Genomic DNA, 26436 nt, shown 5'->3' on the forward strand with positions numbered 1-26436 from the left:
TGTCTCAGAAGAAAAGAGGAAGGAGCAGGTTTGTAATGTATTGAGATTAGATCTGTTCATGCCATGGTTCTCGTCTCCATCTCAATCAGCATTTTCCAAGATGTGACAAATCATGTGTCAGGTATGGTCTTTTAGGTGAAATAGGACTAGTTTAGCTACTATGACAGGGCAAAAACTATTACTGAGCCACTACTGAGATGGAGTCTTCAAGAGATCCCTGGTTCCAGCCTCCCAGGCACAGGGGCTATGGGTTGGTGCTGGGAAGCACTGTCAGCTCTCTTCCTACTCTTTTGATGTTATCAAGGACTCTCTCTCTCAGTTGGTTCCTGAATGTCTTTAATATTGTGATAACTTTCCCATCTCTTTTGAAGCAGAGATAAACACTACAGCCTGAGCCCTGCAGGCGAAGAACTAACACTGCTATTGCAGGCTTGAACACGCAGCTGCCTTCTACTCTTGGCTGATGATGGTGGTCTTCTGCTTTTTAATTAATTTAGTTCTTTTACAATTTCATGCATTTATATAAAATATTCTGGTTACTCCCTTCTTTTATCTTCTTTCCTGCCCTCTTTCCCCCCTCCTCCTTCATGAACCCAGCTTGCTCCAAACTTGCTATATAAGCAGATGACCTTGAACTCGATCCCATCTCACCTCCCCCTAGCCCTGGGATTACAGTCAGGCACCACAGAACCCCATTCATTGGGTACTGGGGATGGAACCCAGGGCTTTGCACATAACTAGATGAATACTCCACCAACTCTTGTTACCTCCCTAGCCAGCCTCTGTTTTTGGTAGCTATAAGTTTCCCTTTCTAATTATTTCAAGGAAAAACCTAAGTTTGTTTAATGAAAAACATTAAATAAATATGACCACAGGCAATATTTAGCCATGGCAAAAAAAAAATAACATTAAAGTGATACATGAATAGCTGAGTTTTGAGTAGTTGAAAGAAAGAAATCAGAGTTGGAGAGATGGCTCAGTGGTTAAGAGCACTGGCTGCTCTTACGGAGGACCTGGGTTTGATCCCTAGGACCCATCTGGTCACAACTGACTACCTCCAGTTCCAGATTCAACCCCTTCTTCTGGCCTCAGTGGACACCAGGCACACAAGTGGTGTATAGACATACAAGCAGGCAAAACACCCATGCACACACAATTAGAATTTAAAATGCTTAATAAAGGAAGTAAATTTTGGATCTGAGCCTCCACTCACTTGCACCATTTTTTTTGGTTATCTTTCAAAGCTTTGCCTCTCCAAACCTAGAATCTCTCACTTGAGAATGGGCATGTCACAGGCCATGTGTTCCAGGGCTGCTGTGGGGATTCAGTGGGAAACCTGGTTTAGTCTGCACTGAGGGGAAAGGGGAGGAAAAGACAAGAAACAGGAGGCCATACCCTGAACTTCAGAACAAAGAAAGAAGCCTTGGAATCCTGCAAGGCCTGCAAGTGAAGCCCAGGGCCAGTGTTAAAGGTGGTGGCTCATTATGGCATAGCTACCCTTCTGTTCTGATGGAGACCTGAGGTAGGACCTTGCTTTGACCATTCCATTTCCAGCAAGGAATATACACACACCCCTCCCCCGCCGTGGGGAGTAAAAGAAGCCTTGTGTTAAGTGTAAGGAATAGATGAAGTCCTTGGTGAATGTGTGTTGCTGACATGGGTTTAGCTGCATCAAGGACCCCAATGCCTCAGACCCATGGGAGTGACAAAGCCTCCCCCTGAACTGAATGTGAATTTTAGCAGTCTACGCAGAAAACTACCAACCACGGCTTCCTCCTCTGGGATGACTGCAGCCGGACTGCTCCCCGGGAGACCTCTTACGAAGATGAGCTAAATCTGCCTCCTTAACTCAGCTGTATGAAATAAATGCACCAAGGTTCCTGGCTGAAGTTGGTACCCTCCGTTGGAGGGAGCATGGTCTACCCAATCCCAGCTTTTCTGTACTTGTGTCTGTATGTCAGTCCTTTCTTCAATCTTTCATCACCCCAGATAGGTCAATCCCTGAGCCATGCAGGATGTGAGCATCCCCATACACAGAACTTGCCAGGGCCCTGGGGTGGAAACAGGAAGCAGACTGCTCTAACACCAAGGCTCCTGCCCCTCAGGGTTCCTTGGGAGGAGACTATGCACAGTTGAGTCAGTACTGCAGCTTTAGCCTGTGAGGACCTAGGGGTTCAGGAGTGGGCCTGGCAGAAATGACTCTGGGCACCCTTGACTGTTTCATTTACCCACCAGGCAAGACGTCCTCTGTGGTGGCAGCAGGTGTAGCTTAAAGTCATCCTTTAAACAGGTATCGTTGTGATGTGCATGACCTGGGGTGTGCATCCATGGGTGCGTGTGGAGGCCAGAGAAAACTTTGTGCAGTCGGTTCTCTCCTTCCATTTAAAAAAATTTTATGTGGGTTCTGGGGATTGAACTCAGGTCATCAGACTTGCATGGCAATGCTTTATCTGCTGAGCCTTGTCCCCAGCCCCTAAGTCATCTTTCTAAGTCAGCGAATGGAATCTGGATTTTGTGGTGCCTGGAGGAATCAGGGCATGGAGAATTGCAGTTATAGATCTCCCATGCCATGTTCAGTAACTTCACTGTGATTTGATGTCATAAGCACCAGGAGGACAATCTCATTCTAGAAGCGCTCTTGTTAGTTGGAAAAATCTATTAAGGTAAAATATGCTGAAGGAGAGTCTTTGTTTCTTGCCCCGTTCTGCATTCATTTCTTTGGTATTTGGCTAACTGCTTTCCAGAACTGTACAATGTACAATTTATGAACACTGAAGAACACCGTGCCGTTCATCAACCTGTTTGATAAAACAACCTTTTAAAGTAAAATTACTTAAAAGGATCTTACATATTAAGATGACTTTGTACATACTAGAGAAAGAAACCTCTTGGAAATCATAACAGCTCATAGAAAGGTAGAGCAGCATCAAGGAGATTAACGTATGCTAAGGTTTAAAATACCACTTGTTAATTTTTTTGCAAGGGTGAGGATGTAATTTGGGGAACTCACATAAGCCAGGCCAGCACTCCACCCTTGGCTATGCCCTAAGACACCTCCACCTTTAGTTTCTGTTTTGAGACTGGGTCTTGCTAAATTACCCAATTTACTGGGCTTTAATTCATAGGCGCTGTAGCCCAAGCCAGATTCATTATCCTGCCTCAGCCTCCTATGCAGCTGAGAATACAGGGTTGTGCTAATAGGCCTGGCTACACTTATTTTTTAAATTTATTTTTATGTATATGGATTTTCTGTCTATATGTTTGTCTGTGTACTACAACTGTGCCTGGGGCCTGGAGGCCAAAAGGTATCAGATCCCTGTGGAACTGGGATAAAGGACATCTGTGAGCCACTGGACTCAAGCCTGAGGTGCCTAGATGAACAGTCAGTGCTCTTAACTGTTGAGCCATCCCTCCAGGTCTACAATAAATTTTGAGGTAATAAGCAGAATTTACTTATGTGCAAATTGAAAACTTATTTTCTCAGATCCAGAACCTTTCTTTTTAAGGGGTTGTGCTGGGGGTTGGAACCCAAAGCTTCTTAGATGCTAAGCAGGTGCGCTACCACAGAGCTACCCCCTAGCTCTACCTTCTATATTGTTAAACAAAGCATCACCATTGTTTTTGAATCCACCAGAGTAGAGTTCATCCTTTAATTTGTGTCAGTTTCTTTCACCTCTACCTCAACTCCAATTAGTCCCCGAAGTCTATGATTTGTGTCCACAAAGGCCTTAACTGGTATCCTGTAAGGCCCCTGGTCAGCCCTTCTGGAAGCTCCCTACAGTGTCACCTGCCATAACCCCCCCCCCCCCCAGGTTTCCTAGGTTTTTTTTTTTTTTTTCTTCTCTGCCCCGGGTCCATAACCACACCTGGGACTCCACATCTAAACCTCAACTCTGACACGGGAACCTGCAAGGTCTACTGAGGTAACCAGGATTCATGACCACCAAGTCTGCTGCCTGTGTCTTTAAGAGACTTTACGGAAGCATTTTATGGTCTGGGAATACCAGGTTGCCTGTCAGCAGGGATTTTTATCTTAGTTACTAGAATAATGGATTGTTTAATACACTCCTTGCTGAATGTACAGGAAAGCTTTTAGGCCAATTGTGGATCCATTCTGGCTAAATATAAATAGCTTTCCCCCTACTTTTATTTTTTAAATCCGAATTATACATAGATGTAAAGTGTCAAATGGATCTGGCAGGTTTATTATAACAAAATGAGAGAGCACTTCCATGCTCCTCACTGCGTTTCCCACCTCAGAGGCGGCCTCTTCCCCCTCTGTGTTTATCACTGCATGTGTGTGCATGAGCAGGTGGGTGTTTGTGGAGTCCCAAAGTTGACGGCAGGCACCTTCCCTGATCCCTCTCTGCCTCAAGTGCTGGGATTGCTGGTCACTGCCACACCTGCACTGTTTTGTGTGCGCTCTGGGATCAGAACCTCAGGCCACCTTCTGTTGGTGGCAAGCACTCATCTACGGAGCCTTTTCCCTAGTCCCCACAATCTTGGCTTGGGGTTTTTAATTTTTATAATTATCAGTTTGTAAAAATGACACCTTAGAGAAACAACAGAAAAATGAAAACTACCATTTCTCCATCTTCAATGTTAAGCTGTGTCTACTGATATTTTTCATTAATATTTTGTCATGAACTATCCCCAAGCAACCTACATACAATCTTTTTTTTTTTAATTGACACAAATCTGCAATTTGGACAGGACTTTGATTCTCCTCTGTAAGGCCACCGCTGGGGTGGTTTGGTGAAGGTTGGGGGAATGCATTTCCAGCATGCCTCCAGTGTGGCCGTGGAGCTCTCACAGAAAGGGACCAGAAACAACCTGTCTCTTAAGGCATGGCCCGAGGCAGTGCAACATCACTTCTGCCATGTTTGAACTCAGGAGCCAAAGAGCCTGTCCAGATTCAAGAGGAAGGACAAGAATAGAGTGTGTGGTGCTGGGCACGTGAAGGATCTGCAGCCATCACTAATCCCCACAACCTCCCACTGAAGAGAGCAAACTAGCTACTCACCTTTCCCACGCCTCCATCCTTGAAATACGGCTCCAGGGCAGTTGAGAGTCTTCCTCAGCACTCACCTTAGATGGCTGTAAGTGCTGTTGCCAGAGTGCCAGGTTGTAAACCAACAATGTCTTTTCTTTCTTGTGTTGCTGTGTGCACCCCTCCCCAGTCACTACTTTCTTATTGTCACATATGGGTTATTCCTGGAGTCTTTCTCCTGCTGCCTCAGGCAGGGACCTTCTCACGCACCTGGTGCTGCTGGCCTGTCCCTCAATCTTGAGCACTCCGCTGTTTAGGTGTATGAGACATACACTAATCTAACTTCTCCCAATGGTATTTGGTTAAGAATTGAGCACCATTAAATGCCATTAAAGTTAATGATGGGCTTTTATTCTAAGTAGCCCTTTAATGTTTATTTTTCCTTTCTTTCTGAGTCTTGCTGTATAGTTCTGGCTGCATTAGTATTTACTATGTACTACAGGCTGGCTTCCAATACATGGCAATCCTCTTACCTTAGCCTCCCAAGCGTTGGGATTACAAGTATAAGCTGTCATGCTCAGCTATTTTTTTTTTTAAATAAGTTAAGACATTGGGGGGCCAGGGAGATTGGACTGTCATTATACCCTTCTCTGGAACCTTGAGCTTAAGATTATTAGCCAAGCCTTCATGGTAGTTTGGCTATTTTGAACACTCCACAGCTGCCTTAAGGAATACATAGCAACCACTATTGGTTGCTGCTGAAGCACAACTCTGGATCATGCATAATGGCCAGGTTCTTCCTTCTAACATGTAAGCCCTGACTGAACTCAGGGTGGCAGACTTGGTGCCAGGAGCCTTACTGGCTGAGCCACCAGGTTATCCCTTTCTTTTGTGCCTAACTAGCATCTAGTCCTTGTTTTTCCATTTTTGTCTCTTTAAAAATGTCAGTAAGAACTTTGTTTTCTGATACTTTCTTCTCCCTGAATGGTCTGTTTCCCCCATAGAACCTGTTTTCCTTTTAAAAAGAAATTTCCTTGGCCATCTTTATTTAGATAGGACCCACAAGGTGATCAGAAGCCAGAGTACCCTAGGATTTGGCAACTGGATTCCCCATGACAAATCTGACTGAGATCTCATTGGGGGGAACTCCTGATGTCAAATTTGTGTTTCAAGTGGGTGCAGGATACCCCAGAGAAGATGCTTCCAATCTCCTGTGGGGTGCTGAAGTCCTGGGGGCTGACCAGATCCTGTAGCAGAGGAGCTGGAGGTGCTGTCTGCACCTGGTGAGGTCCTGTGCACAGGAGACTTTACCACAATGAATCTCTCACAAGCTCTCCATCTTACCTCTCCAAGGATGGATCTCTTGTCTGCTGGTGTGGGGAAGAGGCCAGTTTATTTATTTATTTAATTTTTTAAAAATATTTTTTAAATATTTATTTATTATGTATACAATATTCTGTCTGTGTGTATGCCTGCAGGCCAGAAGAGGACACCAGGCCCCATTACAGATGGTTTGTGAGACACCATGTGGTTGCTGGGAATTGAACTCAGGACCTTTGGAAGAGCAGTCAATGCTCTTAACCTCTGAGCCATCTCTCCAGCCCCCAGTTTATTTATTTAATACAGTGGCACCACTGGCCTCTGTAGCAACCTTTCTCTACCCTGAGCCCAAGTATTTGATAGATATTGTGCAGTGCTGCAGACTGGCTGTTCCAGCATTTTTTGTTGATGGTCTTGTATCTGCCTTTCTCAGGTCTGACAGGGATTATTTTCTCACCCTTAGCTTCCAGTGCAACTTCTTCCCACATTTTTCATTCCCCTTCACAATGAATCTCTCACAACAAGCTCTTTGCTGCCTTTTGGTGGTCTGTGGGGAGACAGTGAGAGCAGTGTTTTGTATTCTTCAGAAACCTATGTCCAATGACCTTTAATGGGAGATCTGACCCCAGGGCCCTGGCTCTTATGGATTGTAATAGTCTCTTCCAGAGCCCAGCTATACCCACTTCACCTCTTCTAAGCCTCTTGGGTTGCCCTGCATGCTCTTCAGAAGTGTATCCTCTTCACGTAGCCCAGCTGTTCCACACATGGCCCCTCATTTCACCTCATTGAGTCATCAATGCCCTACGGCTCAGCCCTCCTTCCCAGGCCAGCCTCACTGGAAATACTCATCCCAAGTAGGCGCCACCTCTGGCCTCGGCTGCTCCCACTCTGCTCATGCCACCTCCATTTTGGGAGGCCTCCACTCCGGGATGTTGTACCATCTCAGGCCCTCCTCCTCTCACCTGGTCCGTCTTCAATGGTTGCTGCAATGGCTTTGCCTCTACCTGGCACCAGCGTCCTGTCTTACCGTGCCTCCAGTGCGTGGTGCCCAGCTTCCCGTGGGTCACCACACCAGGCCCACTGGAGTCCTTTCCAGGGGTCTTTCCTAAGTCTGACTGTAGAGGGTATCAGCCTCTTCCCAGGAGGATGGGTTACACGTTACCGCCTTGGCTCCCTTACCCATGCTGGGCTCACAGCCGCCTCCATCTTCCCCTGGGAAAACATTCACCAGCTGCTTCTGAGTTTTGCCAGACTCCAGTCATGGGGTGGGATTGTGTCAGTCTTCCTTCCACATGGGCCTCAAGGGGCCCCTAAGGAAAAGCCAGTGACCGGCTCTGTGCCCTATGCTTCAGCCTGCAATGGCAGGCAGGTGCCTTGGACAGCTGCATGAATGAGCACACTCCTTTTGATGAGTTTGTATGCCTCTTCTGTCAACAGTCCCTTAGTGTGGGGAACAGAGGGCCTGTCACCCTCAGTGGCACATGGATGCTAGTTCCATTGGTGTACTGACTTGGTGCTGAATGAACACAAAGAGCTCAGCTTTTGTGGTGTCGGAAGATTGTCAAGCCACTGGCTTTGAGCCTGGGAGGCAATGATGGAGGACAGGAGCTTGGGTTTAGGACAGGTACAGACTGATTGCACCACCTCAAATGGAGACCTGAGACTTCCATTAGTCAGATAGGTTGGGGGCAACCCAGGACTTTCATGGCCTCGGAGTTCCCAGTGACATGATGTCTGGCTTGTTGTAGAAGATTCTAGTCTAGCACCTGCCCTCTAAGCAAGTCCACACAGCAAAAATTCCTTGCTGACTGGTCAGCTCCTCCTCATGGGGGCAGGAGGGACGTGTTGTCCTAGCTTCTCACTTCAAGGGCTCTGTGGGAGGCAGTGAAAGGAGGTGATGGGAGCCTGGGCTTGGCAGGCCAGAGTTGCTTGCTGCTTTTCCTCAGAGGGCGGCATAGGTTTGAGGGATGGGACCTTTAGACTGGCATCCAGGTCTGGGGAAGCACCAGAATTGTCTTCCCCAAAATACCAAACCATCATCCCTCACCAATCTGCCCATCCAGATATGTTGGTCTGGAAATGGGTGCAGAAGGGACATCTTAGGGGTAGCAGAATAGGCACATGAAGGCTGTCTGAGGTTGACAAGGCATTTGGGAAGACAGAACCCAGGGCTGGAGTAGGGATGTATCTTTGGTTCTCATCAGGCAACAGCCTATCCTAGGGCTACTGCATCCTTGCAGCCGTGCCAGTCACTCACTGCAAAGAACCTGCCAGGGCACTCTACAGAATCTTTCTTTGAAGAAAATCACTGTGACCAGATCAGATGAGCCTGTTAATCCTAACGCCACAGGGAACAGCATCGGAGAACAGGGCCTTGGTTGCTTTGGTTTCCATCCTAGATTCTAGTAGTTCTTGAAGTCAATTCATAGGCTAGGTTGTGCCTATGAACACAGGCAACGAGGGTACGGTCTGCCAGTGCTCAAGATGCTAAGCAGGTGGCTGGGATCTGGTGTGAAAGGTTCCTGTCCTCTGGAAGGTCTGGCTTCACCCATCTCCGTGATCCTTCCACAAGCTAGGGTATAGGTTTGAAACTGTAGGTGTTCAGGTACCTACTCATATCACAGATGCTAACAGAACTACTGGGATACTGGGAGCTTTGGCCTATGGTATACAAGAGAGAGGGGTTGTAGCCCCACCTTCCCAGAACCCATGCGCTGCAGCAGAGAGAACGGGTGGGGAGGAATGGCCACAGTCACATGCACAGGGTGACTGGCAGCTCCCTGCTGTGCATACTAATTACATTTTTAATCAGCCAGAAGGAGGCTGCGGCATCAATCTGCCACACATGGCTCATGAATCACCCTGGAGCTAGCAGGAAGGTCCTGCGCTGATGACCCCAGCTCAGCCATGAGGTGGCTCCTGGGGAGCCCCCTTGCCCTGGGTGCACAAGACCACCCTGCTGCCAGGCTTCCCCATGGCATCTACACAGACAGCACTTCACACTTGATTTTATTCCATGACACTGATTTGCTGAAACCCCCCATTTCCTGGGCAGGGAAGGGCAGTGGGTGGCCTGGCCGAAGCAAGGCTGCCTGCCCAGGAAGACTGGGACCCTCTCTGCTCAGGGAAGCACTGGCCAGGCCTCAGCATTCCCTCCCCTGACCCCCAACCACACTGTATCCCTTCCAGTTCATTTAAAAACTGAGTTGCAAAAGTAAAATAAAATTAAAAAATAAGAAATAAAAACAAACCCCTGAGTTGTTAAAAAACCAAATTAAAAATCCCCTTTGGTGTCAAAAGGTCCCATTCCTAAAAGCCAGCAGGGTAGGGCAGGCACAGGCCTGGCTTGGGCTAGCATTCAGTCCTCAGGCTCCTCAGACTCCTTCTCCAGGCCCAGGGAACGCTCAGGGCCCGGTCGCTTCAGGATAGCACTGTACTTGAGGGCTGTGGCCTCTGCCTGCAGGACCACATCCACCAGGCTGAAGATGGTGATGACCTGTAGCAGAGCCAGGCACAGGGAGAGGACAGGGTAGGTAAGGACCTGTAATCAAAGCAAGCCGACTGCTGAGGCTCACCTAGCCTCTGCTGCCCTCTGTAAATGAGAGTCCTAGGGCCTGGGGAGAACCAATGGCCCAGATGGCATCATGCAGGCACCTGGTATTCAGTGAACATTCATGAGGATCAAGAAAACAGGCTTGGTTGGGCCAGCCTTTGGAACAAGATGGATATAAGGTCTATAGCTTTTATAAGCTTCTCAAAGAATTCTGAAAGTTATGTTTGGTGGAGAAGGATGGTTCCCGTCTCTGTCTCTAGTGGGCATTTCCATGTGAGAACCTGGAGTCTAAGTGCAGGACTTGGGTCTTAGCATGGGGGCTTGAAACCCCACTGGGGAGCCTACAGTGCTGGGGGAGAAATGAGGGGCAGATGAGGACCTAGGGGCACATGTGGGAGACAGAAGGTGGGCTCAGGGACACAGTAAGGAGCTGACCTGCTGTATTGGCTCCTCTTCAAGATCATCAGGTTCCCAGAGGAGTGTGAGCTCTGGCTTCTTCCCCACCTTCTGAAAGTGGTAGGATCGAAGGGCCAGTGCCTGGGGGTATACACATCAGAGCTTCAGGCCATGGGCTTCAGATGCCACCTCTGAACCTCTAATTCTCCTGCTTGGGGGTGGCCCTCTCCCCTGACAAATTTCTGACTAGCTGGAGGAAGATGGTACCCATTGCTCTATTGCTGTTGCCTGTTTCGCTTGAGACATGGGACATCCTACCCAGCTTCAGGAGCCTCTGCCAAGTTACTTTTGCTCTAAGTGATACCTGAAGGTGACCCAGGAACAAGGGGCAATCTAATCTGGGAGGGACCAGTGCTCTAATGTAACTGTACTGGGGAGGAACAGGTCTGTATAGGCTTGTTCAACTATCTGATGGCTGCAACCCCTGCTGGCAAGATGCCTACCAGCCCAGGCTGAGGGCCAGGGAACAGCAGAGACTGTATTACCAACTGATCTGAACTACCATCCTACTCAGTGACCCACAGGTGCCTGATGTTTCCAGCTGCACTTGGCCCACTCCTGTTTTACTTCCTTTATGAATTGTTATGTCTCTTCCTGTGCAGAGCTCCACACTTACCCATGTGCTCTGTATATAGGAGTTCAAAGCCAGGGGAAAGAGCCAGGTGACCACAGAGAAGCTAAAGTGAACCCCCCCAGCTGACATTACAGCAGACGCCAAGAGAACTTCAAAGGAACTGTCACCCAGGGAAGAACTCAAGGCAGGCCAGGCCTCTTTCTTCTCTTAAGGTACACAGTGTTCAGAGCAGTCCTGGCCATCCTCTGGCTTCTCCTTCCACATGTCCCTATAAAAACACCTCAGGCCCTACACCCTGCCATCCTGGTTATATTCTGAGTGCCTGGGTCTTTAGGGAAGAATTTAGGTTAACCCTTGACCTGAAGTCCTGTCCCAGGCAGGCTTACTTGGGTGTCTGGGAAGGGTCTATCAGACAAACTTGGAGTTAGGGGTCCTGATCCCCTCCTGTCACATGCCAGTGAAGCCCACTGCTGAGGGGGGGTGAGTTGTGGGTCCTACATAGCTCATGAATGGGGACAACAAGGCTCTCAGCTTAGTCCTGCCTTCTAAGCTTGGGAAACTACCATGGGCTGTTCTGGGTCAGGGACATATGGGGTCCCCATCAAGGAAATAGACAGAGGCAGGGAAAAGGCAGTGAATCATGTGCTAAGCCCTTTAGGGTTTGGTTTGTCCTGCAGGTGCATGCCTCCCACTCCCACAGGGCATACTCACGTTGCAGTAGATGCGCTTCTGCACCCCAAAGCGCAGCACCAGCACATCGAAGGCTTGGTTCAGGACACCCATCACCATGGCTTCAGACTCTAGGGGACCACTCTCCTGTAGAAACAATGCTCCAGTCATGACATCCTCCCAGGAAGGGCCTGCACTGTGCTCCATACAAGCTCCTGATGAGTGTATACCTAGGAGGGTGGGGGAGGGGGAAGGGGCAGGGATCACGTTGGACATTTACCTTTACTAGAACAGCAAAGAAGAGGCCGATACTGAGTTCCTGTACACGCTTGGAAGCCATGCGGCGGTCATTGCAGTGGTCGGCTTGCTTTTGTAAAGTATCAGGTTCCACATCTGGCTGCTCACTGTAGCCTGGGGAGGGGGTGATCAGGGTTGCTAGTGAGTAGGCTGAAGAAGGTTGTGTGCTGAGGCAAGGGATCTTGGGAAAATTATGGTCTCAGGCTTTCAGAAAGTCCCACTGCAGCTCCCATCATCTAGATGTGGGTGGACAGTGTTCAAACTTAGGCTTCTCTGTCCCTTGGAACTTCTGTGATCACAGTAATGTGGTCTCTGGTCACTTACTCTGAGAGTGGGTAACTCTTGACTGGCAAAGGTCTTCCCAGGCCAGAGTCATGTCCCTTACCCAGAGCAGCAGCCAGGAGGCGGTGCACTATGACGTCAGCGAAGCGGCGGATGGGAGAGGTGAAGTGTGTGTAGAGGGGAACGTTGAGAGCATAGTGCCGGAACTGTGCCTGGTCCTGCAGCATCCCAGAGCAGAAGTACAGTGCCATCTGGAGGAAGAGTGGGACTAAGCCTGGATGGGTCTAGCAGGTGCTGAGACCCAAAGCCTGGCCCATGGCAGGGTTGGCACAGACTTCCCCTATAAGCTTTATTTAGGCAGTTGATCAAAGACAGTCTGGTTCTTGGAGCCAGGGCCATTCTACCTAAGGGATCTCAGCAGCTGCCAGGGAGGACAGTAGTGATCAGACTCCTTTTCCGTTCAGGATACATGTTAGCCAGGCCCAGGGCTGCCAGGTCTCTGACCATGAGACTAGTGCTTGGAATAACCCAGAGAGCTATATCTCTGCTGGGTATGGGGTGTTGGGAGCCCTCAGGATGCTAGATGGCCTCTGGCCCTGTGAGATTAGCCACCAGGGCATTTGTGCAAGGGTTCCTCCCCACTAAGGCCCATGGCTGCTGAGTCCCTTGCCAGGAATGATGCAGAGGAGTTGCCTGGGGACTGATCCTTAGGATGGATCTGGGCTTCCACCCTGGGTCAGAATGATAGCAGACAGGAAAACATATGGCCATACTGGCCCAGGGCTGTAAATTGTCTTCCAGAGACACAGCTGAAGCTGAGGATGTCACATGTCCCTGGCCAGCATGAGAAGGTGCCAACTCCCATGGGAGTGCAGCCCATAAGGAGCTTCCCAGCCTTGCTGAGCCACCCCCATCTCCTTTGGCCCTGATCTCTGCCCAGCTGATGGTCACACTTGCACACTGGTTCTGCAGTACTCCAGCATATGCCAGCCATAGGACGCAGTTTGTTAGCCTGCCAGCCTGTGTCTGCTTCTGACTAACTGTCCAAGGTGATACACTTGTCTAAAATACCTGAGCAAAAGGAGTCACTAAGCTGTTCTCAGCTTCAGTACAACCTAGACAAAGTCTGGTCTCAGCCTTGCCACAGCCCCTGGATTCTGCAGTTGCTGCCTGGAAGGAAGTTCACTACCTTGAAAGCTCCAGAGTACCTGACCAATGGACAGCCTGCTCTGGTTACTCCATGGACATAGTCTTCTCAGCAAGTCATGCTTATCTTTGTGACTCAGTTCCTCAGAAAGGCTGGGGTGAGGAGGAAAAGGGGTTCAGGCTCCTCCTTGGTCAGTATAGCTGTCTCCGGGCAGGGTAACAATAATGGCTTCTCCGCAGTGGCCAGAGATCCTTGGGATAGCTCTGGTGTCCTGCTGCAGCAGTTTTCTTGGGAACCAGGCCTCACTCCTCTCACTTTTGTGCTTGCTGTAGCTGTGCCCCTGGCCTGTCCCATCACTGGGTCACTCCTTGCCCCTGGAATCCTGGAGGGCAGAAGCATCCCACACAGCACAGCCCAAGGTCTTTGAGGCTTCTGGTGAGCACAGCAAGGTGCTCAGCCTCTCTGCTGTCAGCACTGTCTAGGGTAAGGGTGGGGAACAGACACTGGAGATTGGGAGCAGGGAACAGGCAGTTAGGCCCCCAAAGGTCCTGATAGCGCCATCATAGTAGAGCCAAGAGTTATCAGGAAATAAATCAGCTGTGGCTGGCTGAGGCCACCTGACTCTCATGAACAGATTGGATGTGCCAAGAGTGACTGACCCTTGAAAAATGGCCTGCCACTGCCCTGGCAGGTGTGGGGGCCCACAGCTGATCCCATTAATACCCATAACTCCCGTAGACCTGCCAATCTACTGAGATGGTTCCCATCCCCAGGATGCTTAGGCCCAGCAGGAACTACAGAATAGTGACAGGCTGCTACGAGTCAGCCCATCTGTCTAGCTCATGGCTGTCACCTGCCTGGGAACATGGGCCCAAGCTCCTAACGAACTGATTCTCCTGGTCAGACTTTGCAGCTGCAGTAAAGGTGGGGGCTTTTTCTTGCCTGGGGTCTCTAGCAACCATAGTCCAGAGTAGCCCTTGAGGGCTGGAGCATGCTTTTGCACATACACAAGATTCTTCTTGAGCCCAGGGCTTGCCTGTCCTAGGTGTGACTGCGCATCCCTTGCCTGATAGTGTTCCTTAGCAGCTCCTCTCTATCCAGCAAGCCCCAGAGCAGAGCAAGACAGTGGTGGGTTATATACACATGGTGCTTGCTAGTCAGAGTCACAGGTATTTCTGGGATCAAGGACAGGTGTGGCCTCTCCTTACCTGCATGGGCCGGGAGTACATGTTGGTGAGCACCTCTTTCCGGGCCAGAGAGTACTTGTCGTCTCCAAATGTTTTGGTCAGGCTTTTCTAGAAGTAAACCCCAGAAACCTCTATAAGATATGGCCAGGTTTGGGAAGAGGTTTGAGGATTCACCTGCTAATCATCTGATCCTAAGTTTGGGGAGGGTAGAGAGGGGTCCTCGGTTATGGGCCCAGCCTTGGGTTGATGACTCCCTGTAGGGCACCAGAGAAGTGGTTCATAGCCTGTAGCACACAATGGGCCTAAGATCTTCCAACCTTAGCTGGCAGACCACTCTTGACTAGAATAATCCTCTGCCCCTCCACCCAACCCCAACCTTGAAGCACGGGTGGGAAGTCTCCTTTTTGTGGGATGAGCCAGGACACTGGTTCTGCAACCCCCTACAGCTTAGCTCCAAGAAGGGGGCACTTGAGGCGACTTCCTCTAAAAAAAGAGTCCTTGTTTCCAGTCGTCCAGCACAATAAGGACTAATCCTTGATATAGGACATGCCAGTATATATATATGAGAGAGAGAGAGAGAGCACTTTTCTTACAAGTGAGCCTGGAGGAAGCCCGGCCACTCTCCACCAGAGATCTTTACTCTGCACCATCTCTGGACCAGGAATGACCTGAAAGCATCTGCTCTTCAATGGGAAATGAGTGGCCTCCCTTGGTCCAGACCAGATAACAGTGCTTTTCCCTCGCTGGGGCCATCCTCCCCACTGTAGAGGAGACCTGGCTGAATAGGGAGAGACTACATAAGGCATAAAAGTAGCCACAAGCCCAACTTTCAGGCTTTTGTCTCTTTTCTCCAAGCAAGACTTCCCATTACCTGCCCACCAGAACTCACATTGAGGGCCCCTGCAGAGCTGACATCCATGGACAGACCCATCTGGTCACAGAACTCCACCAGGTCACTGAGCATCTTTGTCTGTGGTGGTGGGTGCCGGCGCAGCAGGGCCTGCTCCGGGAAGGTGCTGAAGATCTTGTGGGCCACTGCCATATTGGCCAGGAGCATGAATTCCTCTACAAGCCTGTGGGGGAGGGGTAGTCACTTGAGGGACCCTGGAGGCAGGCAATACTGTCCCCGTCCCAAGATCTCTGCTCAGCTGGTTCTCTTACACTTTAGTTCCCAGTGTAAGAAGAACCTTCCTGTGACCTGCTCAAACTTGTTCCTTCTAGTTCTTTCTCTTTCATCTCCGTGCTCTGGTTCTCCCAGAGTCAACCTGTCAATAATGATTTTCTCTTCTGTCTGTGAATGTGTGTGTGGTCTCCTTGTTCTATGGTAGTACTCCTGGGGAACAGAGACAAAAATGTCTCATTTCCCATTGAAGGGCAGATGCTCTCAGGTCATACCTGGTCCAGAGATGGTGCAGAGTAAAGATCTCTGGTGGAAAGAGTGGCCGGGCTTCCTCCAGGCTATCATTCTAATTGTCCTTCACTCCAGTGTAATTAGAAATACTGTAAGTACACGCGGATAAAGCTCTGAACAGCAAGATGAAAACATGTCGAGGCCCTCGTGGGGAGAAGCGGGGACTGGTGGAAGATGGAGGAAGTGTGCCAAGAGCAGGAAGCCAGGCAACGCAGGGGTTAGCATCAACCAGCCCTGAGGTCAGCTACCTGGATTCCAATCCTAAGCAGGCCACATGCTGGTCTCCCCTGACAGTTGGGGCTCAGGTAAGTAGATTGACCATGACGCTTTTCAGGAAGGGAGTGTGCATCCTACTGTAGTTTGGATGTCCTGAGTGGAGAAGCCTTGCTCCCTGGAAGGCAGGGGCCATTAGAGACCTTTTTCCACATAGAGGAGACTCCGCAAGCTGTATATGTCAAGACTTGGGATTCTCCCTCAGAGGCAACTCTGGGTTTGGCAGTGTCTGAGGAAGCCTGGGATAAAGTTCTCTATTTGAGTACTGTTGCTTGGTCATACCTGTCATCTAAGCAGGCTCTTAGGAGGAGTGTCAGACATAGCAAGGGAGAATCCCTCCTATGCCCCAACTAGACCTGCTATGAAGAGTCATGCCTCAGGGAGTTTTTTCTACAGCAAGGAATAGGCAAGTACCTCAGCATGGCCTGGCTTCTGTCATAGGTGCCTGGGCACACCTTTGTCATGGGGACCTTAGCTGATTCTTTCACTATGCAGGAGTCCCAGCTCAAGAAAAGAAGCCTTTGTGTTGCCCACTAGTTGGTAGCCAGAGCTCTTGAGGCAGTCATTCTGTGTCCCAGTATCCAATCTGCCCTTGTGCTTATTAGTGTCTGCCAATCACCATCATGACTCCCAAGTTCCCGAGATGCAGTGTGAATGCTGCTTCTGCCGTACTCTGCTGGAGCTCTCAGTGAATCACAGAGCTCTCCCAATCTTCCTCCCAAAGTGATCACAGGCAGGATATCAACTGCCCAAGACACAGTGGTGCCTTCCCTTCTTCCTATCCACCATACAAACGACTAACATCTGATAATCTTTCTCCCTGCCTCAGCCTCCAGAGTGCTGGGATGCTCTGTCTGTTCCTGCTCTGGCTGTTACCCAGATGCTCCCATGTTTGTGAATTTGTCTATTCAACAGGCATTGCTATGGGGCGCGCGGGGCGGGGGGCAGATATGTGTCCAGATTTTTTTCTCTTCATGCAGTCCCAGAATCCTGTGGACCAGGGCTGAGCTAGGACTGCAGTTTATAAGTGAAGCCGGCAGGTGGCAGCAGGGCCCCACACCAGAGCTGTGAGGACTTGGCTGGCAGGCAGGATCAGGAGCTAGTGGTTCAGATGGGACCCTCCTTGCCTCAACCTACAGGTCAGAGAATATCTTGGGATGAACCAGACTCCTGCTCCAAAGGAGCTCTTTTGCTTTGCTACTCACGAGCTCATGTAGGGACAATAACAAAAACACAGAGAAGGTTTGGGGTGATAGAAGGGTCACTATGGGAAACAGGCACTAACAGACTTCAGGCAAGCTGCTTCTCCGGGGACCATAACCCTACTACTTATTTTCCCTGGACATCTGCACAATACCGCAGGCTACCCCAAGGCCTTGAGAAGAGAAGTGCATGGATAACCCTGATCACAGTCCGGTGTGGCTCTGGATGCATAGGCTGGCCTTGCTCAGGTGCCTTGGTACCTGTGGATTCCATTTCCATTAGCAGTCCTTATCCATCTGTCCATCTTCTCTCTCTCTCTCCATCCATCTATCCTTCCCTTACTCTCTCCCTTCAAGCTAAGACATAAGCCTGTGGACCCTCCACAACAATTTAACAAGATCAAAGCACAAACCTAAACACTGTCACCGAACAGGAGGATGGCACAGCAGTAAGTTCCCATTCTCTGGGTGCTAATAAGGCTCATTACTGTTACAGGGCGGCTGTGGGAGCCATTCCCCCCACCTGCAAGTGAAAGGGGAAGGGGCAAGCCTGTGTACACCACAAAGGGCTTGGCAGATGCTCTGGACTTGGAGCCCCACGACTCCCAAGAGCCCCAAGAGCTGTAAGATGCCCCCAGTGGAACTCCGGAACTGTCAGGTTGAGATATGGTAAAGCCACTAGCAGCTAGAGCTCCACTGAGCTCAAGATCTCCTGTGGGGTCATTAACCCCATGGAGGGATGCACAGAGATCCTTTACTCTTACCTAGGGCTAGTAAAGGGCCCTCTTTGCTGGCACCTGTCTATCCCGGGCAGTTCTCACTGTGAACAGCAGAGGGCCCCCAGAATCTTCCATTCCAGGTCCGGGGACGTGGCAGGAGCCGCTTAGAACCCAAGAACTTCTGTGCAAGAACAACCCCAGAATTCACAAATTGTGGCTCTGTGGCCCAATGTGTGGAGGGTGGAGGTCCCTGGAGTCCCAGTGGCTGTTTCTTTCTTAGCCAAACCCTCTGTGATAAGGGTTCTGTGCAAACAAGGGTGCCATGGTGGCCTCTGACCAGTAAGCTCGCAGCCATCTGATCCATTCTCTCTTGTGGGGAAGGGGCGATGCTGCATAGATGAGCTCACAGCCAAACTCAAACGATACCCTATACTATCCCAGGGCAGACGAAGCAGGCTAGAGTACATTAGGATATGGGACTGGGAAAGTGGCTGAGAGCTGTCTGGGTTGCCATGACTTAGGCTTTCCTTCTGGTCCGGGCACCTGCCTTCAGTCTTAGGACACCTCCTCCCCCAGTGACAGCATTGCACAGGCATGAGATCACTCAGCCCCGCTGGGGATGGGGAGCTGGAGCCCAGCAACTGCCTGACAACTGCTCTAAATAGGGGCTCAGGAATGGCTGCCAGCCAGGATCACCTTCCAGAACAGCAAGCCAAGCCTTCAGAGATGGGGCCTCAGTCCCAGGCTTGGCATCTGCTGAGCATCTGGTGCCCTGAGCCACTAGGGCCCCATAACTCTGGAGGTCTTGGGTGGGATTGTGCTGTGACAGAGCTGTCAACTAGGACATCAGGGTGAAAGCCCACAGCCCTCACTCACAGCATCCCCTACCTGTTGTCAGGGCTTGCAAGACCTGGTGAGAGAGGGTGCAGGTTTGCAGTTTCTCACCAGTTGTTCTCAGGGAACAACTGAGCCAGAGTTTCATCTCATAGCAAGCAACAACTAACCTATGTATAAGCACACACCACAGATGCACATTCATATAATAGAAAGACAGTTTCACCCAGAACTATACTAATACCACTTAAAAGAGAAAGGCAACTCATGCATACAAATGTGCGTGAGCTGCCAGGGCTTGCTTTATTCATTTTTTATTCTCTGCATCTTCACCCTAGGAAGTGAGTGTGCTCAGCGAACATCTTATGAGAGATAGCTGCTGGAGGCAGCACCCCACCATCTGAGGACCTGAACTGGGACATGTTTGTTTGTGTCCTAAATGTGCTTACTTATAAAAGTTTGTTCGCTTGTTTGTTTTGAGATAGGGCCTTTTCTATGTAGCCCAGACTGGCTTGAGACTTGAGATCCTCAGCCTCAGCCTCCTGAAGACTGAGATTATCAGTGTGAATCACCATGTTTGACAGAGATCCGAGAGCGGTTAGGTGAGAAGCAGGCCTCTGAGGAAGGTGGGCATGCCAACCAAGCAGATGCAGTGTATTAAGTGCCTGCCCTTAAATAAGTGCTAAACAGACTATGGTAATGTGTACCCTGGCCTAGACCTTGCTCCTCTTGTCTGGGCACCTGCCCTGTTATAATCTTCCTTTTCCTAGAGCAGTAGGGTATATAAGACTGTGTCAAGGGTTCCAACCCTAGGATTTGGGATAGATTTCCAGAAGTTTCCCCAGTTCTTCCACCACAATGTCATTACCTTTGTCCTGATTTTCATCTCCTGCTGCTCTGTTGCCTTCACACCAAACTGCATCACCCTTCTTCCTGCTCCACCTACTCTAGCCCTAGTCATCTTTTGAGGCCCTTTTGGCTTCTGTCCTTTTGTATCTGTTCACACAGCCCAGAGTCCACTCTCCTCTCACTTCTTTTCTTTGGATATCATTCAGTCTGGAAGATGATGTAGGGAACTCTCTCTCAGCATCCTCTTGGTCCCCATCATAGTACCTGTTCTTCAGGACTGTGATGGCCTCCTGGTCCTAGGTTATATCTCATGGTGCATGCTCTAGTCCCAGGGTGGATGCTCAACAACATGCACAGAGGTGAAGGGCTCCCAGGACAAATCACATCCGGCTCCCGCTCAGAAGGTAGGACTGCTGGGTCCCTGATCTTTCTGTTTAGTTCCCAGGAGCTTCTAACTTCAAATACTTCCTGCCAGCCATGCTGATAACTTGGAGCCACCAAGTCTCCTAATTGTTCATTTACATCCCTACCCCATCTATTGAGTACCATTTTCCTAATATACAGTGGCAGAGTTATTTACAACACCAGTGGCTGGTAGGCCTCAGCCTTCAGGGCTAGCTGTCTCTTTGCTGGATTACTTTTCCCCCATTTCTAGCAGTGGCCTCACTCTGCCCTGGGTGCCACTTCTCCTATGGCCTGAGGATGCTCTTCTCTTTCTGGGTGGGAGGAACAATGTGCGAATAGGCAAGTAATCTGTTCCAACTCTTACACTCCCTAAGCAGCCGTCTGTGCTCCTGGGGACAGATGCCTCGGTGGCAGAATGCCTCAGTCCACCCCTAAGATGCTCCTATAGGGAGGTATGCTTACAAGCAGGATTAATTCCAAAGGATGTCAAGGAACCAAGAATGAAACATAAAAAGCTCAATGTGGAAAGTAAGGAATCAAGTTGAGAGGCCTGGACCCCACCTGGGAGCTGGAAGGCTGCTGAACAAGGAAGACGTTTCATTAAGAATGTGGCGATGGTTGGAGGTGGGGAAGAAAACCAGGGCCAATTGGGGTGAGGGCTGAGGAGTTCATGGCTGGTAGACAGCAGCCAAAGCAGTAATGGGGCAGCACAGGGATTCAGTGAGCCAGGTGAGCAAGGTGTGTGCACGGGCCCTCAGGATGCCAGGGCAGAGGGTGGAGGTGGTAGACTGAGTCAGAAGGATGTAGATGAGCTGCAGCAGGCTGCCCCTGGTGAACTGCTGCAGAGCAAAGGAAGGGTAGGAAAGGGCCCCTGGGGCTGATAGTAGGTGCAAGATGATGCTCCATTCAGTGACGGCGAGAGTCAGTGTCAGAAGGAAGGGAGCCGGGGAGGGCCTTCTGACTATTTTCAGATGAGCTGAAGGTATTCTCTGAGGCAGGGGCTCATGCTCTGAGACAGCCTGAAGGAAACCAGCCAGAAGGCCAAGAAGAGGAGGTGGAAGGAAAGTCACTGTCTTATATCTGATTCTAGAGAAGGTGAGTTCCCAAGTCAGTGCAGAAGAAGGGTCTACAGCTTCCGTCCTGACCACGCTCTCTGTAGCAAGGCTGATGACCCATGGCAGCTAATGCTGTTGCCTTATAGACCCTAGAGGTCACAGGTCACTTCTGACACCATGCTGCAGCTGTCAGAAAGAGAGGACCCTTGCTCAATCTCACAGCCGGTCAGGGACAGAGAAGCTAGATGTTACATTCCCCAGGCTCCTCATTCAGCACTGAGCCGGAGAGCAGACAGGTAGCCCCAGAGCAGTGTCAAGCCCACTGGACAGTGGAGAGAAGAGGCTGGCACTAACCTTGGGTCTCTCCTCAGGCGGAAATGAAGTGCTGCGGGCAGGCCCTGTCTAGACCCAGCCTCCTCAGGCCTTGCCTTCATATTTTCTAGCCCTCTGCACCTGGCCTCTCAATACTGCCTGGCAAGGGAGGTGGGGCCTTTGAGTTATTCTACCCTCAGATCCTGCTAGCCCAGAGAAACCCATCTCACCCTTTTCATACCCAGAACACTGGCAAAGTGGCTTCAGAATTGGTCTGGAGCTGAGCTGGGACTGAAGCCTACAAGGCCAGAGCTGAGGGGCTGGCTGTTGCTGAAACCTGAAACTGCATCCATTTTCAAAGACCAAAACCAAGTGTGAGACAGGAAGAGCCTCTCTGCCCTCAGCCACCAGGGCACTTGTCAGACTCTGTGGGAATCTCATGCTAATGGAATTAGGCCACTCACAGAGATTGTTCAATTAGCTCTTGGTGAAACTGCTAACTTGGAAATTTGATAAGAATTGCTCCCAGCCACTTTCAAATTCATTTCTTCTGAAAACCGCATGGGCACATCTTCACTGTGGGTTAAAGAGCCCTTGGGCTCCTTAGTAGCTGTGAAGGCAGCTGCTGGGCTCTCACAGGAGCTGTGTGCTGGAGCATGGCCCCTTCTCTACAGCTGGGCAACCCAAGGTGGGGAGGCAGCAGCCGCCCTCACAGGAGACCTGCTACTCTCTCAGCGGCCCCAAATTGAGTGTAGTGTGGTGGAAAACGGCAAGGGAATGGGGCGTGATGGGAAGTCAGTGGTCCGATCAGCACTAAATTGAGGGCTGCTGGGGGTGGGAAACTTTAGAGGTCTTTGTTGCAGTTCCCTTTGAGGCCAGGCCAGGGTGGAGCTGGTGGCTAAGAAGCTGGAAAGTGGAGGCGTTGGGGAGGGGGCGGGTAGCTGTAGTCCAAGCTGCAGGGGAATGGGGAGGGGCACCTGGGGAGAAGAGGCAGCAGTAATTTGACAAGGCGCCCACCATGGCTGCACCACAGGGCCACCCCACGTCACAACTAGAGCCTCTAGTTGACCCCTTTCCTCCTGGGCTCCCTGCAACCTGCTCAACGTTTGGATGTTCCCGTGAAACCACAGGGAAATGAATGGGGCCTAGTTCACAGGCATGGAAAACCCCAGAGGAGCATGCCTCTGGAGCCAGACATAACAGGCCTTGTGGGTGAGGCCAGAGCCAGGTTTTCTAGTCTGTGGGGCTGAATCTACTCCAAGCCTTTCTATAGGTTCAGCAGGCGGAGCCCTACTGCAGTGAGGCACGTTTGAGCCATGTTTTTCTAGTTCAAAAGGAAGTCTCCAGAGGCTAGACAGCCAAGTGCAGCCCTGTGGCTCTGCCAAAGGGAGGCCCAGTGGCTGCGGTAGGGAGGGGGAAGGGATTGCTCCCAGCCAGTTGACAGCACTGAAAGCCCTTTGTCAGCATAAAGCTAGCCACGAAGACTTGCTCTTCCCAAAGCTCAGCTCCGTGCACAGAGGCACGGGGCAGGCTTGCACGTGGGCAGCAGCTCTGGCCCCTAAGCAGAACCAGGCAGCAGTTTGAGCCGTGTGGCCTTGTAGCAAGGGGTAATTGGGCCTCGCTGGCTCCTTTATGATGTTGATACAAACTCCTTTCTCCAGTTCCACTGGAGCTGGACCCACTGGCTAGAGGAGGTGTGGCCAAGGCACACAGAAGCACACCACCTCAAGAAGCCACTGCCTGCCCGCAACAGCTCTATGGCCCTGTTCAGACTCCTAGCCAAGGCCGGGGCTCCCTCTCACGCTCAAGTAGAGGAGGCTGGCTCTGTAGACCTGTAACAAGAACAGAACTTGGACAAGCTCAGGGGAACCAACTAAGTCACCCCTAACTTTGGGAAGCATCAACTTAGGTTCTAAAGCTAATATTTGGGTACTAAGCTGTTCAAGTGTTTTAAACACAACATTCTCTCATATATACATACACACAACTACAAAAGACAGCTAGATAGGAGAGAGGAGGAGTCAGGTACTCCTGGGAACTCAGGCTGCTCTGCTTTATGGAAAGTATGTTTTACTTCCCTCTAAGAAAGTGCTCTTGTCTGGGCTGCTGGGGAGTGGGACCCATTTTCCAAGGCCACCCTGGAGTGATGAAGGCACTAATGGTGGAAAGGAAAAAAGAATACGGACAAGCTCTTTGTGTGTTTTGTCATCTACCCCCGTGAATCCTTTCCCAGGAAGATACCGTAGGTCTTAATGTTCACAGGGGGATATTGAGTCTCAGCGGCTACAGAGGATGACTAGTTCCAGATTGTGGCAGGGCCCAGATCTGGGGAGCCACCAACACCTGCAGCTTTGACTTCACCAGGCTTGTAGGAGTTGGGGTGGCTGTGCTAAGTGGGAGGAAGTAGAGAAACAAGTGATTCCCTTCGGAGAGCCCTGCTCTGGGATGACACATGAGATTCAAATGCTTGCAGGGCTTCTGTTCCCTAAAGAACTTCAGGCCTCACTTGGCCGAGACTCTCAAACCCTTTTTTATATGGGATGTTACCCTTTCCTCCCCTGGTACCAGGCAGGCTTGTCTATCAGTTTTCGTAGGCAGCCCGTTCCCATAACAAGTCAGAGGCACAGCACAGCTAGATTTGCATGGTGGGGCCACCCTGTGGGTCTGGGTTGCAACATTGTTTGGCTCCATCCAATGAAGAAGACACACTGGAAGTAACTGAGTGTCCCTTCTGAAGTGTAGGCAATCTCTGTCTGGGCAATACAAGACTAGGCCTGCAGAGGCTGTGGGAGGAATCTGAGTATGCCTCTAGGGAGGGACATTAGTGTTGGGAACAACGTTCAGCTCTGAAGGGAGCCCTGGATCCTGATCTGCCTCACTCCCCTTCCCACGATGCACACTGCACCTGCAATGGCCCCAGAACCAAGCATGTCCCGATTTCTATCTGCTCACTTGAGGCTCTGGAGAAGACCAGAACAGATGGAAGAAGCAGACAGGCTGAATCCTGGCACAGGGACATAGTCAGGGCTGTCTGAGTTGTCAAACCACTGGTGTGGAACTGCCTAGAGCCTGTTCACAGGCTTCAGTCTTTGGGGGTACAACGGAGATGATCCTTCTCCCTTTCTTGTCCTCTATGGCTTTGTTGACATTGAAGGTTATACCTAAGTAAGCCATAGTTCTATCACACATGGTGGGGGAGAGATTAGAATAAGCTTCCTAGAAAGAGTAGCACTTGTGAAACCATTAGGGAACCACCAGCCCATCTTTTTTACTAGAAGTCTAAGGCACAGCTGAGGGGCATCCCAGAGCCAGAGCTAGACACACTTAGGTTGGAGCGAGGCTTATGGTTGAGGGGTCTTTATACATGTATCCTTGCTTTGCTCCAGCCCTATCAGTTCATGGACAAGCTGTGGTCAGACCCATTCTCAGTGATGCCCTCTTAAGTTTGCTCACTCAGCTGCTCTCTACAGCAGTCCTGGATGGGCCTCTCCACTTGTCTTCTCTGCCCTCCTCTGCCTTCTTCTGCCATCACAGCTACCCTGAACCACTAATATTGCTGCCTTAATTCCTAGTACCTTGAACAGTGTCTAGGACATAGTACACAGCCACTAAACTTTTTTTTAATAACAAGAGCAACAATAATAACAATAATTATTATTCCTGTGCCCATTGAGTTAACAAGACCAGAAACCTGCTGCTGCCATTGGGCTCCTGGGAAGTAAAGCTCCCATCTACATGGGGCCACCCACCCACAGCCTCCACACCTACCACCACCATTCTTACAAGTACTTCCTGTTCAGGTCAGCCCACCATGGAAGCTAAGTCAGTGCTCTTCAGAGACTCATCCTATAGCCAGAGAGATGCAGAAATCACCAAGACCCTATATGCAGATTGTATTACACACCAGATAGTTCTGTCCTCATGGCTAAACTTAGAAAAATGGCTCCTATGAAATGTCCCAGAATGCAGAGCCCTGGAAGATTCTATCACGCACCTCACAAATTAGAAGACTAATAATTATGCATGTTGTAACCCCAGTGTAAGCTTCATTCCTTTGCTTGCCCAGAAACCCTTACTGGACACCTGCTAGAGTCAAGCACTATGCAGAGCATGGAACTAAGAGAGCCCACAGAGACACGTATGTAAAGCAGTATTCATGACAAATACCCAAGGAAAAAAGACATGGTAAAAGAAATATGCTTGGGCTCAGAGGTATGAGTTCATGGTCTGTTGGCCTGCAGAGAGACTGAGCAGGAAGATGGGAACGTGAGCAGAGCAGGATAGCCCACCTAGCTGTGGCCAGGAAGCGGCAAGTGGCAGGAGGAAGGAGCCAAGAGCAAGGTACAGACCACAAGAATCCCCATCCTTTGGGCCTAGTTCCTCCTAAAGACTCTGCCACCTTCCAAAACAGTCACCAGAGAGGGACCAAGCCTTCAACTCATGAACCTATGGGCCATTTCATATTTACACCACATAGAGTGACAAAGGAATTAGGAACCAGGCTCCCAGAGACATCCAGCAGAGGAAGGAAAGGACATGTACTGCCTCTCTCAGCTGGGGTCTCTTTTGAGAAGCAAGTGCTCTGTGAGCAGGTGGCAGGATAGGCTTCTGTATTTTGACATGGAGAGGACAAATCAGGTGCTTTGGTGCTGCCCGATGGAAAGGGGGAACCACTTGTGCGTGTGTGTCTGGTGGGGTACAGGCACATGTCAGGGAAGCCCAGAACTCGCAGGATGGGAACACATCCATTTAAAGCACTCTGAACCCAGTTCATAAAACCATGGATCAATATTTTTAAAGTCATATAACTAATGAGCTCTGCCAGACTCAACAGACCGCATCCCAGTGGGTGATAAGACAAGTGTTAACTTAGAGGAAACAGCCCAGGCGGGAAGAGGCTT

General features: G+C 50.2%; 1 protein-coding gene across 4 annotated transcripts in view; it reads right to left on the reverse strand.

Annotated features, from left to right (window-relative positions):
* Window positions 1–9302: 9302 nt before the first annotated feature.
* The window catches only part of Dis3l2 (DIS3 like 3'-5' exoribonuclease 2), a 381042-nt gene continuing 363908 nt past the window's right edge, over window positions 9303–26436 (reverse strand). For 2 of the 4 annotated variants that reach the window (XM_041650838.1, XM_041650837.1), the window contains 7 exons: window positions 15365–15548; window positions 14497–14583; window positions 12245–12392; window positions 11843–11973; window positions 11605–11709; window positions 10299–10400; window positions 9303–9806 (listed from right to left, as the gene is read on the reverse strand). In XM_041650838.1, the coding sequence (XP_041506772.1) occupies window positions 9669–9806; window positions 10299–10400; window positions 11605–11709; window positions 11843–11973; window positions 12245–12392; window positions 14497–14583; window positions 15365–15548 (895 nt within the window). In that variant the 3' untranslated portion in view covers window positions 9303–9668. Of the gene's footprint in view, window positions 9852–10298; window positions 10401–11604; window positions 11710–11842; window positions 11974–12244; window positions 12393–14496; window positions 14584–15364; window positions 15549–26436 lie in introns of all 4 variants that reach the window. The other 2 variants (XM_041650836.1, XM_041650835.1) reach the window with 1 other exon arrangement.

This window comes from Microtus oregoni, unplaced genomic scaffold (genome assembly GCF_018167655.1).
Source record: "Microtus oregoni isolate MIOR12 unplaced genomic scaffold, Mior012 000004F_ref0000308, whole genome shotgun sequence".
NCBI classification, from domain to species: domain Eukaryota; kingdom Metazoa; phylum Chordata; class Mammalia; order Rodentia; family Cricetidae; genus Microtus; species Microtus oregoni.